At 53.7% G+C, this 27,424-nt stretch overlaps 1 protein-coding gene across 1 annotated transcript in view; it reads right to left on the bottom strand.

The window, feature by feature from the left end:
* The window catches only part of SHB (SH2 domain containing adaptor protein B), a 124,512-nt gene that overhangs the window by 34,742 nt on the left and 62,346 nt on the right, over positions 1-27,424 (bottom strand). The window contains exon 3 of the mRNA XM_053922505.2: positions 12,061-12,276. Within this exon, the coding sequence (XP_053778480.1) occupies positions 12,061-12,276 (216 nt within the window). The remainder of the gene's footprint in view (positions 1-12,060; positions 12,277-27,424) is intronic.

Below are 27,424 nucleotides of genomic sequence, written 5' to 3'. Positions count from 1 at the left end.
ATTAAGTTTCACTTTAATCTGCAATTTAAAATGGCAATTCTTTTAATTTAGTGATTTTCTGCAAAAGATAAAGGAAGACACAGCCCTCAAAAGAATATCTGCATTTAGAGAAAAAAAACGTGCCACCCTGCAGACTCGTGAGATTGGAGGAACCTAGTTAATTCCACCCATAGGCAATTACCAAGGGAAGTCAGAGCTCTGAGGGAGGGAGAGGAGACTAGACGGCAGGACCGGACCCCCTCTCCCCACCCCTCAGGGCCGTGGGAGAGGAGGCCCAGTTAGCCGCTCCACCAGCTTCTGCTCCAGGGCAGGTGGAAAGGCCCCCTTTCGATGCCCGAAATGTCCTTCCGAAAGTGGTCCGAGGGCAGACCTCATCCTTCCAGACCCAGCTCAGGTGGCCCCCGCATTCCGGGAGGCTTTTATTCCCCCCTCCATCCAGATCAGTTTCCAGCGCTGGTCCCCTTCCTGCTTGTACAGTAAAGACCTCACTACCCTAATATCACTGCCAGGTTCTGCGACTTTAAGCGACATTATGACAAAACCAGTTTTACCACAGGCTAATTGGTGTAAAGAAGAGTTAGGTTCCTATGGCAGCTCATCGATGTTATAATGAAACAGGGTTGAGTGAAAGGGCGTTATCTGAGGACTGGCTGTATTGTATAGATTTTGTACCAATTGGTCCTGAAGTTCGGTCACTGAAAATGAGGGGAACAGTGTCCCGGGCACCCACACTAGCACCCACACTAGCTCTGACCCTCACAAGAACCCTGCCATCCTGTGGGTAACGGGTGAGGAGGTGAGGGAAAATCGCCTCCAGGTTCTCCAAGCTAAGGGGTAGGGCCGAGCCTCGAGCCCAGGCCTGCGGGTCACCAGGGTCAGGCTTATCCCATGCCAGGTCCTCCTTCCCCATAAAGACACCGGCAGGGCCAGGTGGCAAGGGCTGTGCCCCTTCATCTGGTCTCTGGGGTGTGCCTCCCATCTCGGGACCTGGAATGACCACTGTCCTGCTCCCACTATAAGACATCTAGAAGTTCAGGGGGGCAAAAGGACCCCCCTGATCCCACCTGCTGAAACTAGCTTCCAGCTGCAGCTCCCAGCACCCGGCTCTTCTCTTGTAGCCCAGGGGCACCCACGCCACTGCTCCTCAGTCAGCCGGGCCCTTGGGTGGGGGCAGCAGCTGACACTCATTTCATTTCCCTTTTCCTCTCCTGTCTTGTTTGCCCCTAAACCTACCACAGCGCTTAGTAAATATCTGCTTAGAAGATATGAATGTGTTCCTTCAAGGTCCAGCTCCTTTCTGTGTATGGTTTAGGGCTGGCCAGAGAACAAGTTGCAAAAAAGCGGATGGGCCTCTAAAGCACAGCTCTGCTGGGCTCTCGAATCCTCACTGGCTGCCCCATCCAGTGCTCGGGATGGAGGGCAACGCCTCACGCTGGTGCTCGAACGAGGTTCTCAGCGACTTGATGCCAACTTGACCCTGGTCCATGTTCTCCTACAAAACCCTGCTGGTTTCACACCCAGCCCCAGGCTCCAGTCACAAAACGGCCAGTCCCCAAATCCATCACCTGCTTTTCTGCCTCTAGGCCTTGGCTGTGCCTGCCCTCTAGAATCCCCTTCTTCTTCTCTGTGTGCAGAAGTCCCAGCCATTCTTCCAAGTTCAGCTCCAATGCTGTCTCCTGTGGCAATTGGACCCCCAGGTGGAACTCCTTTCTCCTCTTGCACCCTGCAGCCCATCTTGGCCATTTTCTGGTCCCACCCTAGTTTCTTTTACAATGGGGTACAGAGCTGTCTTCTCAGAACCCAAGGGAGATGGGGCCTCGGGCCTGGGCTCCTCTCAACCTCCCCACGCCCATCATGCAGCCAGCTCTGAGGAACGGCCCAGAGGCGCAACAAGGCCAGGCAGAGGAGGAAAGGCAGTGGCTCAGCATCCCAGAAAGGGCGTGTACTGACTACTTTGGAGTTAGGAAGGCCCTGCCTGGGCGTGAGTGAATCCTGACTTGCCATTAATTACTGGGACTTGGGGCAGACTCTCCGAGCCTTAGCTGCACCTTCCGTAAAATAAAACAGGCTGACACTGCCTAGAGTGTAAAGGACTGCGGAGGTGGTGAGTGACAGACGATGTCCCCCAGCCCAGGTGGGCTCCCTGTAGACGGTGGTCCCCCTGCCCACAGTCGCATCCATGCTCAGAACGGTCCCCTTGCACGCACTCGAGAGAACAAAGGGCCTCGTATCAGTAATCACCTTTTCCCTCAACCTCCGCTGGAACCCCAGTCTGAGCCCGAAGTTCCGAGAGGAGAGAACATGTTCTGTTTTGTTCACAGCCGACCCCCCAGTGCCCAGGACTGTGCCTGATGTAGACATAGTAGATGCTCAGCATCTGCTCAGTGAACGAATCTCCCTCTGCCCAAGGCTGCAGGATTGTACAACCTCCGTTCATCAAGCAAGAAAGGAAACCCAGGAGCTGCGCTCCCGCCTCAAACTCTTTTAACAGATCTGAAAAGTGGCTGAGCATTTACTGAGAGCTTTTGTGCACACGGGCAGACACGTGTGAGGACCTGGTGTGGGGCTCCCCTCTGATCCTCACAGCGAATCCAGGAGATCGGTGCTGCGTTGTCCCTGTTTGTATAGATGGGGCCTGGTGAAGGCAGGTAACCTGCCCGAGCTGATAGGAGCAGGCTGCACACTGGGAGCGGCCCTAGGCCCCAGCCCTTGACCTTTCTGTTTTGGGACTGAAGCCCTGGGTGGCCTCCCTTTATACAGGGGGGCCCTAGCAGTGTCTTTCCCCAGGGAGGGGCAGGTGGAGGAGAGTCCACAATCTGCAAAACGTCCTCCAGTATTCCCGCCTGACCACAGGTGTGGATGGTGGCCCCTGAGAACAGGGACCGTGCAGAGGGAACTGGAAAGGAAGCACAGCGGGGCAGGGTCCTTGGGCCCCAGGTGAGGCCTGCCAGGTGCTCTGAGTTCAGTGGCTGCTCCCTTCGGGCCAGTCTGGAGTCTCCGAGCCTCCCAGTCCTCCAGCACAGGACACAGTGTCCTTGCAGCAGAGACACTGAGGATCAGAATGACTGAAAACAAGACACTCTGCACGGAGCGACTTGCAAGGGGCTCTTGGTCTGCTGAAGAGGCGTCTTTAGGCCCTCTGTGGATGGGGCAGAGCGAACACGGGCCACGTCTGTAACCCATGTGACACTGACAGGAGGGGCCTGGGCAGGGTGCCAGGCCTGCGTTCGTTCACGGATGTCCTATTATTCTGAACACACAACACACAGACAACAGTGTGAAAGTGCACAAGGCCACCCCTTCCGCACAATCCTTGGTGTCAGTTCCACCACACTGCTGACAGCCACCCTGAGATCCTGGCGTGTTCGTGTAGGGGGAGCAGCGGGGGGGCAGGGTTGGAGAGGCATGGCAGGGGCAGTTGTGAGCTCCCAAGACGGGGCAAGGAGGGAGATGGCACACTGGTTTGGGGAGGTGAGCCGGACCACGTGACCCCTGAAGTCTGTGGAAACACCATAAGCTTTCCCGATGACACGCAAACATTTGCAGTTAACAAAACTCTGTTCCCATGACAACAGTCCTCTGCTGCTTCAGCTTTCTAGACACATGTTCTACGCCACCTCCTCTGCTCCTCACAGCAAGGCAAGAATTAGAATTCCCACTTTGCAGATGGAGAAACCAAGGCCCAGAGAGGAGAAGCCCCTTTCCCTTCCAGCTCAGGAGTGGGTCGCACTCCTCCCCTCTCCCCTGCCTGCCCCGGGAGTGACAGCTGTACCTTCCTGTAGGATGTATTGCAAGGCAACATGTGGCTCAGCAAATGTTTGGTTTGCATTTCCAGGATCGCCAACAAGAGGGCTCTGTGTTCACCCCGCAGACACACGCAGGCCCCAGGGCAGCACGCTGCCACATCTTGTGGGCGGTGCCGAGAACAGAGGTCCTCATTGTCAGGGGAGGCAGCAGCGACTCTCCGCTAAGCAGGGCATCGGGGAGGCTGTGAGGCAGGCGTGGGGACGCTGACCAGGTTCCAAGAACACAGTCCATGCAAGCAGAGCCAAGCCTGGGCTGGGGAAGGCGGGCCTGGCACAAGGAGACGGGCCCTCATCCTCTCACTCTGCACCCCTGAGGGAGACGTGGACAGCGCTGCCTGGTGCAAAGACCCCACGGGCTGCTGCTTGGCTACAGGAAATGTAAAGAAAACTCCCGATGAAAATGATTAAATGATCAAAACACAGGGACCTTTACCTGCAGAAGAAAGCCATCTTTACCACGATAACTCATTTTACAGATGAGGAGGGCTAGGAAAGGGGACAGACTTGCCCCAAGTCAACAGCTAGACTTGAACTTGGACTTGAACCCAGGCCTTCTGAATGCCAGAGGCCTCTAATAAGTTCGGCACAAATCCTGATGCGGTACAACTCATTCTCAAAACGAGAGTAACAACAGTGATACCAAAAGGCAGCATCCACTGAGCTCTCACTGTGCCTGGCTCTCGGCACTGATGGCCACTCCATTTCACACATGAGGACACAGGGGCGACTTGCTTGGGTCACCCCACTAGCAAGTAGCAACACAGGGCTTTAAATCCAGGCCCCAGGTACCTGAAATCATGTGCACTCTGCTGGGCCTGCCTTTCAGATGGAGAAAGCCTGCTAACGTCTGATGCAGTGTCCTCTGACACACCACCAGCAGCCACCTACAGACCCTTCCTTGGCATCCTAGGGCCTGAGAAAGGGGCTTTCTCCCCATCCACAAGCTTCAGAGGACCTGCCAGAAGCAGGGGCGGGCATTGGTGGGACGAGTTTCCCCGGCCCATCCGTTTATATGTTTCTGCGGCTGTGCCCCCACAGGTGGCAGCAAGGGAAGGCAGGAGAGACAGGAGGGGGCGAGCCAGGTGCACGGCTCTGAGAGGGCTGCCTGCCAACCACTGGAACACCAGTGTCCCCGTCCGCTGTGTGGGCCATCCTCAGACAGGCAGGACACACGCTCTCCCTGGGGCTTCATGTGGAGAGGACACGGCACGAAAGAAGGATATTTAAGCAAACCACGTCTGTGTGAGGAGGCCCCTGCTCATGTATGCGTTGTAGCATCCTAAAGAGGACGTGGGGTGGGTTGCCCTGAGACCTGATGTACTCGATAATTTAACAAATCACCGTGTGTTCCTTAGGTGCCAGGCACTGATCAAGGCGGGGACCCAGGTGTGAGCAAGGTGGGGCAGGTCTCTGACCTCGTGGAGCTTAAAAATCTCTATTTACGTGAATCTCTATCTATCTGTGACCTGCCAAACAGAAGGGCAGAGACATTCTATGGAATCTTTGTTTTTTTCTTCCACAAAGGAGACAAAGGCACTTAAAGGAACATGTCTATCTATCAGTATAATTAGCAGATGAATCAAAGCTATTAAACACTAGTGTTTTTCTCTTCTTTTTCTGAAGGTTACTAAATGAATTCATTCATAAGTCAAACAGAAAAGCCAACTGGAAAAACCTGTCCCTCGGTAACTTATTAGCCAAAGGAAACAAGTGATCCCCGCTCTCGCATTTAACCCCCCCTTTCTCTGCAGACCTGCTGTTCACACGTGTTAAATATTAATTACAACTGTTACTCATTAGTACATAGCAAAAAGCTCCTGGTACAAACACAATTGTTAATTTCCTTGCAGGCCCAAGGCATTCTGGGAAGCTGTGCAGGAGGCAGGAAGCATCATGGGAGCCCAAGCGGGGCCAACGGTGGAGGAGGGGCTGTTTGCTGGGTGCACTGGGTAAGGGTGAGGGACCTCCTGCAGCGGCTGAGCCTGTTCATTCTGAGTGCAGGAGGAAGAGTCACAGGGCGCCCTGGGAGCAGCGAGCCTGGAGCGGTGCCTGGCGCGCACGGCAGCACTGCCGGCCTCGGAGCACGTATTTGGTTGGGGCAGGGACGCGCCACGAGTGGGCACAATTGCTTCTGCCTCAACCACCCAAGGCACCTCACGCCAGCACAAGAGAAAGGGAATGTTCAGACCTGCGGTTTCCCCACTGGAGATGTGGAACTGGGAGGGGCGGAGGGGACCAGTGAATAAAGAGTGGAGGACCCGCATGGCTCACGGTTACAACTACTGCTGGAATGGAGATTTAGGATTTCCTAAATGTTGCTTCCTACGCCGCCTGTGCATCTCATTGCCAGACCTAACTGGGAATGAGCTTCATAAATGGGTCCTCTGTGCCCTCTAAGTTCCTCTTTATGCAGTAGTGCTGTTTTAATATTAAATTAAATTTTATTTAATGCAGCAAGCCTCCCCCGAACACCCATAACCATTCTCTCATGTGTGACCCATTAGGGCTTCCGAGTCTTTTTATTCACTCTTTCCCGCTGATCGCTACAGAGGTCCGGTGTGGCAGGGGTTGTGACTGTCCCCATTGTACAGACGGGAAAACTCAGACTTGGGGAGACTGCAGAGCCTGTCTGAGGCCCCACAGCTGGTGAGTGGACGATCTAGCTTGTGAACATGGGACTGTCTGACTCTTCCTGTCCCTTTGACTCCTGACATGCAAGACCCTGTCCCGAGTTTTCCAGGGCAGAGAATCCCTCCAAGTGGGGAAGACAGACAAGTACCCCAAATACCTATGTTCAGCATTGACTTACAGGTCTATTTCTTGCTCTGCTGGGAGGCAGACCTGTCACTGGCTGAGCCCAGGACATTGTCTGAAAAGTAGCTTCAACAGAGACAAATCTTCAGATGGTGAGTCCAAAATGAAATGACTTTCTCTAAGTGATCTCGAGGGTGCTTCCCCCTATACATTCTTCTGTTGCCTGGCTCCTTGAGCAAGCACTCCGATCGCTTGCTTCTCAGAGGCCACTGCAAGCCACTAAGGATGTAGCTTTTAACTCTACTCACTGGATCAAAAGGAAATGCTGATCCACCCGCTCTGTACGGCCAGACTGGCTCTGCTGCGAGGTCCCAGCAGTCCCCTTCCCCTGGCTGGGCCTCTCCCTCCCTGTGCTGAGCGGTGGCAGAGCGTGACCAAACCATGGGATGGCTCTAGTCACCCCCATGCAAGGCTTGAACCTCCAGAACTCGGGCTCCTACAGAATCTTCAGAGGGAACCGTTCTGAATGGGAACACACACACAATATCATATTCTACCAGCTGTGGATGGAAGGAGAACTTGGTGCAAGGCTGATGAAGGGCACGTGGTATTTCCCGTGGGCTCTGGGAGGGGGAGGGCTCTGACCATATTTTATGCAGCATCTTGGATAGCGGCAGGGAGCCCAGACATCGACTGGGTTAGGGCTTGGGCTCTGGAGTTGGGCTTCGCACGTTCACTTCTCAGCTCTGTGGCTGACTAGCAGTGGCCCCTGGGCAAGTTACTTCTTCTCTTTGCACCTCCGTTTCTGTAACTGGAGGAAACCAATCTCCCAGAGAGCAGCTATGATGACTACATGACACAGCGCACACAGAATTCTCCGATTCTGCATGTTTAGCCTGGGCGAGGAAACCTGGGCGGGGAACCTGGTTAGTGTTTTCAAATTTCCAAAGGGTGTGGGGTGTGAGGGACCCCCAAAGGGTATAGAGCTGGGCCCACCGAGGAGGAGATGTGGGGATTTAGGGCCCAGGTGAGCGGCAAGAATTTCAGTCACACCTGCAAGTATGTAACGAACTTCCCTCGCTGGGAACTTGCATGCAGAAGCCACTCACTAAATGCCAGCACTTTCCTGAGGTGGTGCCCTGTAAGCCTCACCAGGACCCTCCGGGGTGGGCACATTTCCGGTGAGGGAACAGATGTGCCCAGGACAGGTTTAATCCCTGTCCTGCCACTGGCTGCTCGGAGATGCGGAGACACCCTGTCCGTGCCACCCCGAGCCTGGGTCTGCTTCTCCAGGTTACCCACCCTGCTCCTCGGCCCCTCCCTGTGTGGCCACCTCCCGTGCAGGCTCCATTTTTCCATCTGATGATCTGTGCCACCAAGCCCGGGGACCCCCTCCACATCAACCAGTGCTGCCCCGAGACCACGTGGAGTCACCCCAGGCTGCTTCTCCCGACCCACACTGGGCTGGGAGGCGGGCAGGGAAGCCATTTCCAGACCCCCTGCCCCCTCACAGTGTGCTGCTGTCAAGACTCCCAGGGGCGAGTCAAGCAGGCAGGATGGAGTCCAGCCAGCTCTGCAGGCAGGTGTCTTTGCCCAGAGGGGAGGGGGCTGACAGCTGGATGGTGGGGCTGCAGCCTGCGGTGACACCTGACCAGCATCTGTCCTGGGGGCTGGGATCAACAGAGGTCAGGAAAGTGAAATAGGACCCGCTGGGCTGGGGGAGGTGGGGGTAGGGGTTCATGGTCAGCTTCCTGGAGGGACAGCAAGCAATTAAGGCCCAAGGATTTTCTGAGAGCTTGTGGTATTTCTCATTCCCTTGGCCACAGAATTGTGAGAGAAGGGAAGACTTTCATTGCCAAGAAGCTAGGACTGCCTCATACCCTGCAATAGCTGTTTCCGCGAGAACCAGGAGTGAGAATGGAGCTTCCCCAAGGCTGCAGCCCCCAGAGTCTGGCTGAGATGGGAAGGGTCTGACTTCCATAGAGGCTGGTCTAGGACTGCTGGCCCAGGAGGGCTAGCTCCGAGGGGACCACCCAAGCACCCCTTTGAGAGGTGCCTCTCCACAAATGCAAAGCAGGACAGCGCTTTGAAAGGCAGGGAGCACTTCTGCTTCATAGATTGAATCATGGAGATAATTCAGAGGCCTTCCTTTCTCCTGGGCTCTGACCAGCACCCTGGGGTCCTGAGGGAGGATGCAGCATCCCTGGAGGGGCCTGTGGGCCGGCCTCCCACCGTTGGCAAAGGCCCCGGACATCAGCCTGCCTCAGCTGAGCTTCTGCATGCAAGTTCCCAGCGAGGGAAGCTCGTTACATATCTGCAGGTGTAACTGAAATTCTTTCTGCTCACCTGGGCCCTAAATCCCCACATCTCCTCCTTGGTGGGCCCACCTCTGCCCTTTGGGGGTCCCTCACACCCCACACCCTTTGGAAATTTGAAAAACACTAACCAGGTTCCTTGCCCATGTTTCCTCACCCAGGCTAAGCATGCAGAATCGGAGAATACAAGGGGTGGAAAAGAGACGGGGATAATTTTCTCCAGGCAGCTTCATCCCATACAGGCATTCCCCAGCGAAGGGTCCTGCACCCCAGGTTTCCAGGACCCGTCAACGAGCTCCCAAGAGCCCAGCAAAGCTGTGTGGGGCATTCTGAATAGGTTTTGTAATAAGGGGGCCAGGGGCTCCCCACCCCAAGCACTGCCTTGCTTCCCGACAACACCAACGGCCTGCTTCGTTCCCGAGCAGCCACACTTCTGGGTTTACAAATGGGACTGTGGCGGCACTTTAGTGATCAAGCCGGTCGAGCTGTTATAACTCATCCTCGTCACCTGACAGGTGGCTTCTACTCTCATCTCATCCGCATTTTGGGCTGAAAACAGGAGCTGCTCCTCACCTACCATCACTGCCCGGCAGCTCTGTGCACAGACACGGGGTGGGAGCCAGTCGGGACTGAAGGCCCGTGCTCATGGCGGCGTGCCTCCAGCCAGAGCGAGACAGCTTCCTTCCCGGCCCCAGAAACCAGAGCCCAGCCAAACGCTTCTTGGGAAAAGCACAACCAGACATGCTCCAGGGCAGGGCACACAGAGATAAGCGACTCCCTGAGACCCAGACGGGACGTGATTCTGAGTCTGTCTTCTATCAACCTGTAACAGCACCTGTGGTACAACTCTGACAGAAAACCAAGTCCAGAATGCACACTTGTGGCTCAGAAACACACTCAGAGGCCTTGTGAAGTGTGCATAAGTTGTGAAACCACCTTTGGGCAGAAGTGAGCATGTTCCGGCCTGAGAGCCTTCCAAAGGGATGCTGTCCGGTGGGGCAAGCGCTTTTCACTTCAGCGTGCATGTGAACCACCCGGGGTCTTGTTAGAACAGTCTGCCTCTGCCGGTCTGGGAAGGGACCCAGCACCCTGCATTTCTCACCAGCTGCTGGTCCAGGAACCACATTTTGAGCAGCAAGGCACCAGACTAGACTAGAGCGTCAAAGGTAGAGCATTGCGTGACCTGCAGGTGCTGAGTCCAGGACACGGGTGGGTGGGGGGTTAGACCCCATACCTGTCTGCAGTGATAACTCGTGCCATAGGCCCTGGGAGAGTTGTCACCTGAGCTCCTTTCGCCTTTTAATCAAAGCAGTGTTTGCAAAGAGCACGTTCTCAGACAGCCTGGGCTCCACTGTAGCTCCTCTTACATCCATAGCCTCATTGGCTATGCTAGGGGACAGGGACAGTCCTCGAATCCCTCGTACCAAGGGAAGCACAGCAGATACCTAAGATGACCAAGGTCCCTCAGCCACACAACGACTCTCATCGCCGGCCCTCAGCCAAGCACTCCCAGCCTGGTGGGTGAGACCAGCACCTACAGAACGAACTCTACCTGGCGAGAGAGACGCTCACCAGGGATGCGTGCCGGAAGCTTGACAGGCCCGGAGAGGCAGTGAGGAAGCTCACGGGATGAGTGGCTGTCTGTATCAGGGGACGCTCACAGAGACAGTGACGTCTAGGCTGGGTCCCGAAGGAGGCTCAGATTTTTCCAGCTAAGATACAGGAGGGAAAGGCATACAGGCAGAAGGAATGGGATGTGCCAGAGTGCTCTGTCCAGGGAACTACACACAGAATGTGCTGGAACAGCCAGAACATCAGTGGAGGGGGTCGGGGTGTGGGCAGGGCAGAGGCCTCATGGCTGGAGGCTGGGAGGGGAGGAGGGGCCTAGTTGTGCATGAAGAAGGGAGATTTTAGGCAACAGGGGTGTTAAAGAAATTAAAAATAAAAACTCTCCCTTCATGACCTTTAGGGTGGTAAGAATTAGACTGGTATTCAGAGTCCCTTGTTCAATGAGTAAATTTTGAAATGCGTGAAAAATGTTTGCGTCTGGCTTTTCACTTTTTTTTTTTTTTAAGATTTCATTTATTTATTTTTTAAAAAAGAGCAGATGGAGAAAGAGAGGGAGGGAAACATCAATGTGTGGTTGTCCCTCACATGACCCCAACTGGGGACCTGGCCTATCGCCCAGGCATGTGCCCTAGCTAGGAATCAAACCAGCTACCCTTTGGTTCACAGGCCTGCGCTCAATCCACTGAGCTACACCTGGCTTTTCACTTTTTAGCATTGAACATGAGCATCTCCCTAGGTTGTTATAAACTTGTCGTCCACAGCACTTTTTAGGGGCTGTACAAGGTTCCATTCCTCAGTCCCGACCTGCTGGACATTCAGACTGTGCCCCGTCTTTCACAACCATGAGCCTTTTCTGAATGTTAGATCATAACCTTGGCATGAATCCTAAGGACTGGAATTAGAATCAAAGGGTGTGAACAAGCTCGAGACTTTAACGCACGTGGCAGATTATTTCCCAAAAGGCTGTGGGAGAGTTTCAGTAGTGTGATGGATGATGCCCAGGTTCTGGAGAGAACCAGTCTCAAAGTGAGGTGGCGGGGGAGGTACCCGAGTCATTCAGGGGCTCTTGGCTAGGGGGTGGCCAGCCCCTGAGGTCGGGATGTGCCCTGGGCCGCTGCTCTGTGAGTGGCTTCACGCTAAAGCCAGGCCAGGAAACGCAGCAGCCGGGGATGCGCATTGGCCCGCGCAGCTGTACAACTAGATAGGAGCGTCAGCTGTACAACTAGATAGGAGCAGTCGGGTTCCCTCCCTCTCGAAAGGAGACGCTCTGCAGATTGGTTTTGTTTTAGTTTCTAAGAAAATTCCTTCTGAAATCTGAAGTCTTGGCTTCAGTGAGCTAGAGGATTACCAACGAGACCAAGACGGAGTCAGACAATGAGATTATCTGGGCCGTCTAGGAGACTGGAACCTAGACGGGGATTTCCCCTTGGCCTGGCCTCCCTTCCCTTCAGGACGCTCACCATTTCTGAGGGGCTCAGCTGTACCAGAAGAAAGGCCAGCCCAACGGGAGTATCAAATGCAGCCTGGTGGTTTACCTCAGCAGGCAGGGACCAATGCACTGACCCCCTTTACCAAAGTTGAGTGGCCGTCTCTGAGCAAGGCCATGGGCTCCTTACCTGCCAGGGCTGGGATGGTGACCCGGTTCCACTCCCACGGCTGGTCGTACTCATCAGCGGGCCTGTCGTCGTCCTGGGGCAGCTTGCTCTCCCGCAGCCGGGGGCTGACTGCGCTCTCTGAGTCCGAGTCCACGCTTTGGCCCTCGGGTTCGTAAGGGGTGTCATATAACTGGATGCCTTTGTGCTGGGACCGGACACTTTCCTGCCTTTGAAATTCTGCAGGCAAAAAAAAGGAAGCAGAGGTGTAAGAGAATTGAAACCCACACTTCCTCGCCTAGGATCTGCCAGGTGACACCCACGGGAGTTTAGAGCCGCCAGCCAAGGAGGTAAGGACTGCACAGAACAGCCCCCTTTTCTGCATCCACTGTGCCTCCTGCCCTGACAGGCAGCACCGCTGCCCTCACCGGGCGAGGCTTCCTCATGAGGTCTCAGGCTCCTGGACCCGAGGACAGACGCAGGAGGCTCACTGTCTCTACCAGCTCATTCACCGTAGTCTTGGGGGCAGGGCCTCGAGGTGCACGTGGGCTCCAGGTGTGCTTGGGCACTAGCCCCGAGCAGACAGAGCTCTCGTCTTCGCTTTACAGACCAGTGGAGACTTCCCCACGGGGGTCTCTCTCCACCCTCGTAACTTTTACTCAAGTTTTCACCCAGCTTGCTCACTTGTTTTAAATAGACCTAACGAGCCTCGCCAGGGGCCCTGGAGTCACTGTTTTTCTCTCCTATAAAGTGGCTTCTTCCGGGTGTTGCTGCCTCCCCCCCGAGCCTGCCTGTCTTTTAACATGCTGAGCACATCTCAACAATGTGAGAACAGACATCCAGTGCCATTTCTGAACGAGGAAGGAAAGCTCTTCATCTCTTGGCGAGGATGCCAAGGACCAGCTCCGGAGGGCGGAGGGGTGACCTCCATGTCAACTGCTGCTCATTCCCGAGAGGCCAGAGGCAGCTAACAGAGGGATGCAGGGATGCAGGGATGCTACAGCTGGGGGCTTCTGAGTCAAACGGACACGTGATCTGCTTTGATTGTAAACACCCACTGTGTGCAGGGCCCACACGGGGACACAGGGAAGGCAGGGTTCGCTATAGAGGCTGCTCTCAGGCAGCCCACTGTTTCCACAAGAGCTGCAACAACCTGAATCACCATAACACTGTACAGCAAAGGGGCTCAGTGCAGGGCCTGTGAGGGATGATGCGGGAGGGGAGAGCGGCGAGATCTGAGCCAACAGCTCTGACAAGAGGGAACAGCAGGACAGGGTTCCCTGTGGAAGGACCAGGCGAGCCAGGGCACTTGGGCTGGAGAGAATATGCTCATTACCTGCTTTTCTGTTTGGCCGTGGTAAGCCATACGACATTTGCCTTCTGAGTGTACAATTCAGTGGTACTGAGTACATTCAAGCATCACCACCATCCATCTCCAGAACTGTCATCTTCCCAAACTGAAGCTCCGTACCCGTTAAACGACGCTTCCCCATTTCTCCATCTCCCAGCCCCTGGCGACCACCATGCTACTTCTGTCTCTATAGATTTGATACTTTAGGGACCTCAGTATAAGGGGGATCTTATATTTGTCCTTCTGTGGCTGGCTTATTTCACGTAGCATTATGTTTCTGAGGTTCTTCCCTATTGTAGTGTGTGTCAGAATTCCATTTCTTTGTAAGGCGGAATAATACCCCATTGTATGTCTATTCACTGCCCACTTTTGCTGGAGTACTGGGTCCAAGGAGGTGAGAGAGTGGAGGCAGGCTTGACACCACAGAGGCGAGGGTCGTGAGAGTGCCGTTAACCAGCTGCTTGAACTGGACGCGGTTCTCCAAGTCAGAGTTCCAATGGCATAATGACATGGTCGAATCACACGCGCCTTAGAGAGCAGCTGACGAGACACAGGAGGGACGACAGCCCTTCCAAGCAAGAGCTCCGCTGTTAGGCTGCACTTCCCAATCCAAGGCCAGGGCATGGGGAGGGCAGCACCCCCCCCCCGCCCCGCCCCCGCCCAGGGGCCCTGATACAACAGGCGCCAACCTTGGCTGTGCCGGTGGTCGTCAGTGTTGACATGAAATAACGTTATGGGAATATTTCCCAAACTGCATTTAGTCACATACTGACTTCACGAGTCTGCCATTTTTTGAGTATCACTTGGGTTATCATTTTCCATATTTATTTATTTATTCACTTTTTAGAGAAAAAAATATCATTTAAAAAGCACGTTTTCTATCATCCTCCCTTAAGCCCTTATCTAAACAGTTGGACAACATAAAAGAAGGAAGGGAGACTAAAGCGACCAGGTAGGCACCACCGCCCGCGGGGAGGCCGGCCCACGGCGTGCTCTCCCTCGGCCGAAGACTTGAGCAGACACCGGAGAGCTTGGGCGTGAAAGCACCAAACAGACTTTCTTTGACAAATAACAACTTCCTCTTTTTAGAGAGAGAATGAAAAAGGAAAAAACCTCCTCACGACATGGTTCTCAGGCCACCTGCAATCCTTCTCCTCTGAGGTGTCCCATCTTTGGCAAAGCACGCCTTACTGGATCCCATGAGTAACCTGGAATCACGTATAAGTTTGGGGGATGAGCCTTCCCTTTTTAAGGGGGAGGACGAGGAAAAGAGAAGAGCTAGAAAAGGTCATTCGTACTTGGTCACTTGAAAGAGAAAACCAACTGCAAAGTATGTAGACAACTCTGTAAATCATTAAATCCACCAAACTATGACCTGCTTTGGAAGGTCCCTGTCATCCATATCGCTGTCTCCCTGATTCCAAGGACAGACGTGCCTCCTGTCTTTGGAGAATTCTGAGGGCTGAGGACACCGGCTCCGCAGCTGACAGGCACCGACCTAGGAAAACCACTTTCCCCTCCACCCTGTTTCACAATCAGGACCAGCGACCACCATGGTGAGCGGCTTACTCTAAGGTGTACAAGGCATTTTGCATGCGAATCACCACTTAATCTCAGGCACCAAAAAGCACTTCACAAACGCACCTCTGGGGGCCCCCAATCATCAGAAGCCACCTCACTCTCTCAGAGCCCCGCTGCAAACAGATATTCAGTGCATCTGGGTGGGATAAATGAATGGCAGCTGACAGCCTGATTTACCCCCAATTCCAGTGAATTTATGAAAGTCCCCAACAGTAGTGATAAAGTACCTGGAACAACATGCGAAATAAGTGCGTGCAGTGTAGCACCATGCAACATCCAGAAGAGATGGATATTCTATATAAATACCAACCCAAACGGGAAACACATGCCAGTGAGCAGATTAGCTGTTAAATCAGAGGCCTTGTGTGTGCACCTCTCGCACAGGATTTATTGTTCCCACAGCATCTGGGTTTTACAGAGCGGGGTTAGTAATGGCGTGCAGTTAGGCCGGGGGATGTTATAATGGTAATCATTAAAACAAGCTTTCCCGGTATTACACAGTGAATTCAAGTTTTCATTAAGGCCCCAACAAAAGGAACAGTTAAGTAAATTATGGCATGCTAACTGGATGGAATATTAAGCAGCCATTAAAATGATAAATCTGAAGACTGTGTAGCTACATGGGAAAACGTGAATGACATTATGCTAAGTTAAAGAGTACAATACAAGACTGCTCACGTGGTGAGAGCAAACTGAGTAATACAGGCTTTCTGAACAAGTGCTGGCCAAGGCGAACGATGCCCCGAGGGGAATTCGACTCCTTGCTTGGGAGCTGCCCAATAGCAACCAGCACCGCGCCCTTGCCAGTAATTTCTGAACACTGGTGACAGCGGGTTGAGAGGACGGACACACACGCATGGGGGCTGAGAACCTGACACGGCGAGGTAAACAGCCACGGCGTACTGCGGAAGGGATGATGGCATGATTATTTTTTGAAAGTTGTTTTAAATAATGAATAAAAATGCTAGTAAAGAAAAATGTAATTAAGACAGAAACACATAAAAGTAAATACAATTTTAAGCGGGTTGGGCTTATAGGAACTGTGTGTGTTTTGGAGGCAGCTGCCTTTCCCTGAGAGAAGGCCCATTTCGGGAGCATCTCCCCACCCCACCCGCCCCCAGAGAGGATGGCCAGGAGCCCTAGGAGTCAGGGGCCCGCAGGCCAGGCCAGCTCACCAGGCGTCGCTGTCTCCTGCCTGGTGACCGGGCTCGGCCTCCTCGTTACCCAGACAGACCTGTGACGGTCCAGGGGCTGACCTGACAGGGGGGCTGGTAATCATGTATTTTAAGCCACGAGTTATCTGGGCATCGCCATCCACACACTCATTGAAAACGACCTTTAATACTGGGTGGCAGGCTGTGATTTCATGCCTCTTGGGCAGGGAGCAGAAACATTAAACTGACAGGGTGGGGATTTCTCTTGACCTCTAGAGTAGAAAGGTTTCTAAGTGGAACCACATAGAGAGAAAGAACCAAAGAATGGCGGGGGGGAGGGGAGAGAGGGGGAAAGAGTACTTTCTTTAGAATTAGATGACAGTTAAACTGGAAAAGGTCCTGGGCGTGTCCACCAAGGGCTGGGAGCCAGGAAGGTGAGGCAAGTGCACTGATGAGGGACTGGGACCCTGGGCCCGGGGCTTCCCTGAGTGAGGGGTCTGGGACAGAGCTTAGTGCCAACCAGGAGCCTCCTGAGTGGGCTTGACAAAGGTTTAGAGTTTCCCAAACCCACAAGCAACAAGCTATATGTTAGAATGTACTGGGACATGGACCCGAGCCACCGCCTAAGCTGGAACGAAGAAGGTATACGTCACCGTCACCGGCTAAATACCTGACCTGGAGGTTCCCTGTATCTGAAGCAACTGAGGCGCAGCTGGGGACCTGCTGCTGGAAACGGGTGGAATCCTCACTGCCTCTCCCCTCTCCCTCCAGCTGTCTACAGAATAGGCCCTCCCTGATCAGATACCCAGGATACCTGGAGAGCAGATCAGCAGGGTGACTCAGCCTCCCCCGGGGGTCTGCTACACACCTTAAAAGCCCTTCTACCCTTTCCCCAGCCTGCCTGATCCTGATTGCAGTGTCCCCGACCCTGATCAGTGTCCCGCCTGGAATAAAACCCCTTAATTGGACTTTTCTGGCTCTGGGTCCTTTCTTAGCCACCTCAGCTACCTAACACTACTTGCTACGTTTCACTCCAGTATTCATCAACTCTTTGCCCCAGCACCCCTCCTTTAAAATTTTTTTTTTCCCTTTGGCTGCCAGGAAGCTCATGGTCAATTCTGATACTTACCTTCAATAACTATGTTAGCTTACATTGCATAGATTCACTTGCCCTTCCTTCTATGTAGATTTTTGATCTATAGCCTCAATACTCAACTACTATTATAGCCTCAGTATACACATTTCTTTTCATTATGGACAGTCTCAAATCTGTATTTTGAAAGCAGATGAACACAAAAGTAAATGAAAAAGTGCACGGACGCACTTTATGGTAAATACTTTTGCTAGGAAGGAGACTGAAAGAAAAGAAACCCTTTTTTAACCTCTTTACTTTCCCTTCAGGAACGGAAAAAGGGGGGCACGGTTGGCTTCCCTCTCTGGCAGACCCAGGCCAAGGGGAACAGCGCTTGTCCCTCAGGAGCGGTGCCGCCCTCGCCCCCAGCCAGGCCTCTACTGACGGCCCAGCTCCAGGGCTGGATGGAGATGGATGAGACACAGTGCTGGCCTTTAGGGAGCTCTGGACACGGGGACAGTGAAGTTTCCTAACAGGGAGCAGACATGGCCCTACAGCTCAGCCGGGGGAAGCTTGGGAGGGCCTTGAAGAATGTAGACAGGGGGTTGTGGCACAGAAAAACGTGTTTGATAGAGGCACAGGGGACGGAAGCATGAGGTGTACATGGGGAAGGAGGGCGGTCCAGGGAGCCCAGCGGAAGGGGAGGCTAGAGGCAGGTAGAAGTGGGTTCTGAATGGTCCCGAATGACACAGGATGGCACCTCCAGAAGTGTCTAAGGAGAGGTGCCCCAGAACCTCTGGGCAGGGTGGAGCTGGGCAGGGAGAGGCTGGCACAGACGTGTAGGAGCCTAGCTGGAAATGACAGACGCGGGCCTGCAGGCCCCTCACCTCTAATTTTCCCAGCTGGGCTTGTCTGGGAATCCACACCAGCTCACAAATCATAGGGTGGCAGAGCTTAGGAGGGACGTGTGGCCCATGGAGGCCAGGCCCTGCCACCACCTGTCAGCCTGAGGGACCTCTCCTCAGCCAGGGCGGGAGTGGTCTAGACTCAGACTGACCCAGTCTGCCCAGCACCAGCCACCTGCGGGGAGGGAAATCCCTGGGGCCAGGTGTGCAACAAGTTCAGCCGCACCGTGTGAAGGCTGAAAACCCCGAGGCTGCCCAGCTGCTTGGGCCTGAATCCTGGCTCCAGCAGGGGCACCGGGCCCTAGTTTCCTCATCACTGGAGGTGGGGACCACAGTATCCACCACGGAAGGATGCTATCAATTACTCATGTGCGTCAGTGTTTAGGACAGTGCCTGGTACACAGAAAGTGCTCCAGGAATGTTGTCATCAGCCTAGTTTCCACCACTGGGGCTTTCCTGGGACACCATTCCGAGACCCCTCCTTCTCTGAGACTGCCCCTCGTCCCCCAGAGCCACGACAGCCTGCTCCTGAAGTCTCACAGGCCAACCCTGCGCTGGGAATGGAAGGGTTTCTGCATCAGCCTCGGAACTACCTCCGTTGCTGGATCCACAACTTCCATGTCAGCTGCTGCTTGGGCAATCTCACGCCTCCATATGGGAGCCCTGCTCCGGGTCAACTCTGTGCGCAACTCGCAACTCGAAGCACACAGGGGAGGCCTCAGGGGCCAGGGATTTAACCACCACATTATACAGACGGGCAAACTGGAGTCTGGGGAGGGGAAGAAAGTAGCAGGGACCAGGCCCCAGGCCTGCTTACTCCTGGACGAGCTTCCTGCCTTTCTTCCTGCCTTTCTCACGCCTTTTTATCAGATCATCTTCTCTTTAGTCTTCTGGGGGCGGGGGCATCTATTTCAGGCAGGTCAGAGGTGTGAAAAGGCACACCCAGCACCTCAGACGAGTGAGAGGCTCCATTAAAGTGGTGGATGGCTGTTTCTCATTAGACATGCAGCCGAATCCCTGCCAAACTCCAGGGCACCGCATCAAAGAGAAGACAGGGGACATTCTCCCCATCCAAACTTAAAAATCTGCTGGAGGAAAACACTCCTAACTAGGGTGCTTCAGCGGATGTCTGGATTCAGGTGTCCCTCGGAGGCCGAGGTGGCAGCAGGTGTCCCCCTGGGTGGATGCTACAGGCCAGCATGGGCCTCTCCTCCTCTATCTAGTCTCGTTTCCGGAGCTGTCTAGAAGCCAGGAGACTTCCTAATCAGAGTTCTCTTACCATCTCTTCTCCAGGCGTGCACAGAAAACACCCAGGAAACAGAGGGGAAGCTCTGCAGAAGCAGGGGGTGTGGAGCAAGGACACTGGTCACGCCCGAAGGAGCAGAGTGGGCCTGGCGCTGGCTGGCGGAACCTGTATTGCTGCTGTGTTACCCTTAGTCCAAGGGCAAGGGAGAGGCCCGGGTCAAAGTCAGGGAGCCTGGTGTGCTCCCTTTCCTCGGTCATCTGTACGGGGTTGTCCCTTGAGCCTCCCTGTTCTGTGGCACCAGAGGGAAGACAAGCACACACACCTCTGACGACACCAAATGTTTTCCTCGGGACTTAAAAGGCCACGCGGGCCTCCGTGCAGAGCTCTCAGGCGCCCTCCGCGATCACAGCCGAGTCCTTCAGCCCTGCCTGTCACTCTGCACTCCTCTGGTGACGGCTTTCCTGTGCCTCCATCTCCTGAGGGGCCTCACTGAGGCGAACTGGCTGCTCCCTCGAGGAAGTGCATACGTTGAGTGAGTCTCCACTGAGAGTAGCAACGAGGCAGCTTTCCGATTCCTGTCGACTGCAGGATCCGAATTCACAGGCCACTGGGGGAACCTGCCTGCTTTTCTTTCTCAAACACCCGCTGAGCCCTTACTGTGAGCCAGTCTGCTGGGCACAATGAGATCTCATTTCCCAGGCCAAATACTGACACCCCTATGGTGTTAGACGAGGCTCCCCCCTGCAAAGACCTGGTTCAGCAGGAGAATCAGGACCCCAACATCTACAAGCACCGGGTTAATGACGATTACAAGTTACTGAACACCTGCCGGTGCCAGGTGCCGTCCTGAGCACCAGCCATATAGCCTCCTTCCTCCTCCTGACCCAGAGAGGCAAGTACTACTGTGTTTCACAACGCAGCAACTGAGGCCCCGGCAGGTCCAGAGGCTCAGCTGGGTTCGCCCAGTTCCGACCGGCCCCAAGCACCCTGCGGTGTACCAACTGTGGCAGCTGGGTGGAGGCCCAAAGCAAATGCAGTCCTTGGGAGTTTGAAAAGCTTCAGGGAAGAGGTGGCGTTTCAGGGCATCTCAGGTCCCAGTGCAAGGAGGCCTGGCAAGAAGGGTCAGGGAAGCCTAGGGACCTGCCTGGTGTCACAGGCAGCGCACAGCCGGCCCAGGGTGGAATGCACTCAAGGAGGAAGGTAGGAAGACTCAGATAGGTGAAGGCAAGGGCATCAGGAAAGGGGGTCGAACAAGGCCAGACAAGCACAAATTGAGTCATGGACAGAGGAAAGCTTGAGATATTTACACATAAAACCAAACAGTTTGAGCGGCTATGGGCCTAGTGCTCGGGAGCAGGAAGCGTGAGAAGCGGCTACAGAGGAAAACCAGGCCGGGGCTGTGGAGGGCTAGAGTGCCAGGAGCGGGTCTACAGACTCAACAGGGGTGGAAACTGGAAAAGGTGGACCACGAGACTTACTCAGGTTTGCATTTTTACACCCACAACAAGCCTTTTTAGAAGCTGGCAGGAAACACCAGGATGTAGCAATTGCTACTGGTGACCTGAAGGTCCAACCCTGTAAATAATTAGGGCTCTGCCCTTCCATGAAGTGGACAGAGGGTGTCCAGGCTCCAGAAGGAAAGCACACTTCCAACAGCTTCAAATGTGGAAATGAGTATTTCTACCAGGATGAGGGGCAGAGGTCAGAATGGCACCAACATCTTCAGATCAACCCTGAGGGGGGCAGGTGTCCCTAACCCCTGTGCCGCGGACAGAGGCCAGGCCCAGTAGAGGCTGCTTGGGGCCTTGGCAAACGAGCCACACAGGAGCCCAGGCTGTGTCATCTGGGTACCAATGGCCGTACTTATAAAGGAGGCCAGCCACCCCACTGGTGCCATCTTCCAGTCTGTGGGCATGATGACGTCTCAGCTTCCAGAGAGGCCTTGGGCCACGTTCTAGTGTGATAAAGTGTGGGGGACAGGCTTTCATGACAGACTCCATGCCTGCCTGTTCTCACGGACACTCGCAGAAGGAGCCTTGGAGCAGCCATGGCCACACCCAAGGCCCTGCCCCACCTGCAGCTCAGACAAGCCGAGTGGTCCTGCCAATGTCTTGAAGGCTCAACTCCTGGTTACACTCTTAAGAATTTCTGAGTGCCAAGTGCGTGCTGTGCTGGGGTCTGCACTAATGCCCCGCATCGGTCCTTCAGGGAATTCTCACAACACCTCTCACGGGGGGCACTGTTGACCCTGCCACTGTGAAGGCCATCAGACCGCAAGCCAGTGATGGAGGCAGCCTGGCTCTGAATCCCATGCGGCTTAACTTCTTAACCCTGCAGCTGTCTATACCACCTTTCCAACCCCAGTTGGCGATCCCTCTACTCCGCTAGGCCCAGAATAACACCAGCACGTTCAGGTCAGCAAGAGAAACAAGCGCTGGGAGAGCCGTGCCTGGGCACCTGCCATGCGTATGAGGCCAGGCAGGTCTCTTCCTCCTTCTGGTCATCAGGTTGCTTGTTAGGCAGATAAGGGGTCATCCAAGGTTCATCTGACTAGGACCACACACCGGTCCCTACAGAAATCATGGTCAAGCAGCCTGGGAGGAAAGCCAAGGAAGCAATCACGAGGAAGAGAGTGGCCTGTCATGAGGGAATTCAAGCACATTCTAGAACTTTAGAGGGGCAGCCAACACATGCTGCTGTCCCAGTCTAGCTGGCACTAAGCAAGTGATTACAAACTGGCACTGGGAGCAGGGTGCCAGCCTCCCAGGGCAGAGCCAGAGACTCTTCTGGGCACGACCCTTGCCCCTACCTGAGGGGGTTACCCCTTGCCGCATGTCAGGTTTGCAGCTGAATTGGTCAAACCCACCCAGATGGACCCAGCAGGGGTGGCTGTTGTGGTCACGAGGTCACTGCCTCTTGCTGAGGAGTGTTGCTGGCATTGTGCCTGGTGCCTGGTGCCCGGCACAGCTGCCCTGCCGGAAGCGACTTGCTGAGCTCTGGCAAGCTCCCTGCCCCAGCTTTTGCCTTCCTTGCTTTGGAACTGCTTCAAGAGAGGAACTTAATGCCCCTGGAGACTTGGACAACCTCAGCCTTCTGGATGATGGTGACGAGGCTGCCGGCCTGGGACCAGCCTGGCCCTGCGCTCACCAGTTGTGTGACCCTGGACAGCCGCCTGATCCATGGAGCTAAGGTGAGGCAGGAAGGGGTGGAGCAGATGGTCTCAGAGGCCTTTCTGGCTCCAAAGTCCCTCAGCTTGATTCTTTGAATAGTAGATATTCACACATGCTTCTTGGTCCAGCGTTGTGGCTCCGCCATGTGAAGGAGAAGGGGACATATGTGAGAGCACCCACCTACCAGTGTGTGGGGTCCCTGACCTCAGCATCCTGACGGCCTTCCAGCAAAGTCCTCCAAGTTCAACCTTAACATGCAGTGAGAGCCCTACTCCAATACACAGTTGTACTTTTCTGCCTATGATCATTAATTTTGTCAATTTGCCTAAGCCCAGATATTTGGTAAAAAAAAATATTCTGGGTGTTTCTATGAGGGTGTTTTTGAATGACATTAACATTTACATCAGAACACTGAGTAAAGCAGATTGCTCTCCCAAATGGGGTGGGCCTTGTCCAATCAGCTGAAAGCCCAAAGACAAGAATTCTCCTTGTCTGATGGCATTTGAATTGAGACACTGGGTTTTTTTCACCCCCCTGCCTTTGGACTCAAAGTGAAACTCTGGCTCTTCCAGGCACTATGCCATCAGCTCTCCTGGTTCTCAGGCCTACAGACCCAGACAGGAACAAAACCATGGGCTCCCCTGGGTTTCCAGCTTGCTAACTCACCCTGCAGATCTTAGGACTTGCCAGCCTCCATACTTCTATGAGCCAATTCCTTATCATAAATCTCTCTGATTGGCTCTGTTTCTCTGAAGAACCCTGTCTAATACATGCCTCTATAAAGAGTCTTTCCCACATGCCTAGCACATGGTCCTAGGTCAGGCTGCCCGTCCGTTCCCCTTTCAATAAACAGTTCCTGCAAAGATTGTGCCAACACAGAGAGCTGGGTCTATAAACCTCTTTATCCCAATGTGGAGGAAATCTCCTACATTTCCTGGCCCGAAAAACAGGGATGCAGCCAAGAGGCCTGACAATAGCGGAGCCACTACAAGATCAGGGTCTTGGCCGGGCAGGGGAGGGGGTCCCTACCTGGCTGAGTGACCACCTGCCAAAGGCCCAGCCACACTTAATAAAAAAGACCAACAGCAAGACTCCCTCATTCCACACAGCACTGTCTGGCCCACAAGGCCCTTTGCATTATCTGGTACTAAGAACCATCGACTGTAGACTGATCCTGGTAGGTGGGCGGCTTCCCCGTGTCATAGGGCAAATGGGAAGGCCAGAATAGAAGGGACTCGCCAGGTCACAGAGTGAGATACCAGCACGATTCCTACCCTGTTGGTCTGTCCAACTTTACTGTCACATCTCGTATTTTTTCGTGTCACATCACAAAATGCCGATTATGTTTTTTTGTTTTGTTTGAAAGACAAGTAGGGAAGATGTGTGGGAGGGGCTGCACACAGAATTAGGAACCTGAAAGCGACCACTGCTCACGACGACTTTCAAGCAGCCTTTTCCTGTCAAGGGCCATCACAGATTACACCATCCACACAACCATCTCAAGAATTATTTGGAAGGAAACATCTGGACAATGAATGCTTTTATGCTGGGAAACACAAGAACAGCCCCTCCTCGGGGCCCTAAAAGGTGTCCTGAAGAGACTCCATACTGTGTGAAAGGTTTCATTAATGCCTGGAACACGCCAGCAGACGCGCCTGGAAGTTCTGAGTGGAGACAGCCACCTCACCTCTGGTGGCCTCTTCCAGCTGGCTCCTCTCCAGGGCACCCAGCCTGAAACATCGCTGCCCCGGGGCTCTAAGTCCGGGTTTCTGTGTGGAGTGGGACACCAGGCACTGAACCCCACGGCACGCCGGAGGCGGTGCAGCAGCTCAAGGACGCGTCCGACACCGTTACTAGCACTTCCCTTCGAGAAGCTCGGAAGGTGTTCTGGCATCTCTTATCCCCCCCATACCCTCAATGTTAGTGGTGAGAGTTCCTCAGCCTGGGGACCCCAAGACTCTCTACCGCGGTTCTAGACATTTATACCCTCTGTCCCCACCCCCACCCCAGCTGCTGAGGGCGCGTTCAAGTCCAGCCTGTCTTGACACAGCCCCTGCGATTCCAAGCACAGAACATGGCTCCACAGATGCTCTGTAAATATGGGCTGAGAGAACAACAAACGATCTCTTGCAAATAAATTTAGCACAGAAAAAGGTATTTTTTTAAATGTGTGCCTTCTTAGGAAGGAAACTGTGTTCACAGACTAGTGGCGGGAATAGAAACTGGAGATGGCCTTTTCAGAGGGAACATTGGTGGATCTAACAAAATTAAATACCCCGTGGCCTGAAGTTCTACTCCTGGAAATCGAATCTGCAGAGATACCCCGACCCACACAGAGAAATAAATGTACACGGACGCCTGCCACAGAACGCTGACAGGAGAAACCGGGAACAGGTCAGAGGTCTACGGGGAGGGGGTGACTGTGTCAACTGCTACAGCCACGCGGGGCCACTCCAAAGAACTCCCGACACAGACAAGATCTGTGATCCAAAACAGTGTTTAGTCGGATAGCATTTACGTAGAAAACAATGTTTGTAATACGTAGAGATGTGTGTTTTTGTAGGCAAATGGGAAAGAAGGCTAAATAGATACACAAGTTATTAACGTCGAGCTTGTCTTTGGAGAGAGATTTCACTTTTTATTTCCTGCACACTCATACGTTGAGTTTTCTTACCCAGAGCATGTATTTTTTTAAAAAGAATTTTTAAAGGAAGCTTCATGTGCAGACAGGGCACATGAAACGATCCTCTTTGTTGTTGTTATTCTTCGTGACCACACTTACCGAGTGTCTACTTTGAATCGGGCACCGTGCCAGGAGTTTCATATTAACCCCAGGACAGATGAGGAAACTGAGGCTGGGACAGGGAGAGCAGACAACCAAGGTCGTAGGGTGGAGCTGGGGTCCGCCAGGCTCCCTGCGGCCTGCGGGGGGCCCGCGGCTGGGGGGCCCCCCTGGTCTGCTACTTAAAGTTCTGGTGGAATGGGCTTCAGATCAACAGCATCTGCTCTTGTGACTGTTTCTTCACAATTTCCATTTCTTGTCACACTGACACATTTGCAGTTTAGGGAATACTGTTCAGAGGAAAGTATGTTTGGGTTTTTGACTCTAAGGTGCACATTTTAATTGTAACACGGTCCCAAACCCTGGTCATCGTGGAGGTGCTCGATATAAAAAGACACAGTAAAGAAGTGTAGTTACAGACTAAACCACACACGACGGAAGCTTTCCCGAGACACACAGCTACACAGGCCTGATCAGTCTGGGGGACCCGCAAAGGGCCGTCGCTCTCACAGGGGCTTGGTACCCTTTCTTCCAAGTCCCAAGTCAAGGTAATTCCCATCAATCAATGCTGATCAGCAAGCCGAGAATGAGAAATCAGCCTCAGGTGGTTGATGGCCGCAGGCTGCCCTCTGGGAAGGAGGAGCTCAGGGACGAATTGGGTTGAGATCTCGAAGTCTGCTCCAGACGAGGCTGCCTCCTGAAAGGCGGCTTCTTGCTGAGGGGATCAGAAGGGATTACAAGGCGCACAAGTTCTTACCCTTAGGACTGACGCAGAATTTCAGGCTCTAACAATGTGAGATGTGCTTCAGGGAATGGACTAAAAAGTCCTGACTCTGGAAATCCATGCGGCCAGAAGGAGTGAGGGAGGAGGTCCAGATACCAACTAGCTTCACCAGTTCATTCTCACACCCCCTCGCCGCTCCCGAGCACCCATGTTGCTGGTTTATGGGGAAACGCCGATCAATCAAACCTGGCCCCTGGCCTAGAGAAGCTCACAGCCTAAAACATAGTCTTCTCTGGAGCAAGTTAGTGACGGGTGTCATCTGCTCAAGTACCTCCAGGCTAAGAGGCTCACACTTTAATGGCCAGGCAATGGGGAGCCATCAAAGGCTGCTGAGGAGGCCAAGGGTCTGAGCAGGGGCCCCGGGTCTGCCCACTGCACTTTCCCCTGTGTCGGGGCGCTGGGCTAGTCAGGTCCCCCAGCTTTAGACTGGATTCTTACTGCCGCCTGCACACAGGACGGTGTAAATGAACTAAATGATAATGCACTGTAACCAACTAGGGCGAGTGTATCTGTGGGGTGCCTGTGAGCCAGAATCAAATGCTACGGGTGCCAGAGACGGAAACAGAGTATATGAGTGTGTGCTGATAGGCACAAACATGTATGTGTACACACATGCAGAGTCACACACACATGCAATAGGCCTTCTAGCAGCCTGATGAATGCCCAAGCCCCTTGGAGCCCCTGCCCCACCTGGTCAGCAGGTTTTCTATGTAGAGGTGGGTGGGCATGGGGTGGAGGAGGCAGAAGCATTCCCATCAGGTGTGTACATGTGAATGTCTCGGCCTGGAGTCGGGGGCACAAAGGTTGAGAAACAGGAGAAGAGACTAACAGAATGACAACTAGCAGATACTCAAGGCCTGCTGAAGACTCTTCATCCTTTTTCCTGAAACAAGATGAAGTTTAGTGGTTGCCTTTTGGATTAAGTCTTGTGACCCAGTGAATGAGAACTGGGGGAGGGGAGGGTGGAAAAGAGGCCTATTTGAGTGTGTATGAAGTAAGAAGAAAAAGGAAATCACAGGAAGAAAAACGAACCAAGCTAAAAATAAGGCAGCTCCAACATTTTGCTACCCAGAAAATAGAACCCCAGCTAAGCAGGGAAACCAGAGTGGTGCAAAATAGCAAATGCAAAGTTCCCACCTAAAAATACCCGAAGTACTAATGTGGACTCATGGTTGAGAAATAGAGAATTTCTGGTATGAGCCCGAGATTTCAGTCTCCCTTGGCAGGGGGGTGTTGCCTGTAGTCTGGAACTTAAGGGTGTCTTCCAACTATGAAGCTGGCAATACAGGACTGGGGTCAACCCTGAGAGTATTCTGATCTGTGAGCTCTGCAACCTACAGAAA

Source organism: Desmodus rotundus, chromosome 1, assembly GCF_022682495.2.
Source record: "Desmodus rotundus isolate HL8 chromosome 1, HLdesRot8A.1, whole genome shotgun sequence".
NCBI lineage: Eukaryota > Metazoa > Chordata > Mammalia > Chiroptera > Phyllostomidae > Desmodus > Desmodus rotundus.
This window is presented reverse-complemented; position numbering and strand designations above follow the sequence as displayed.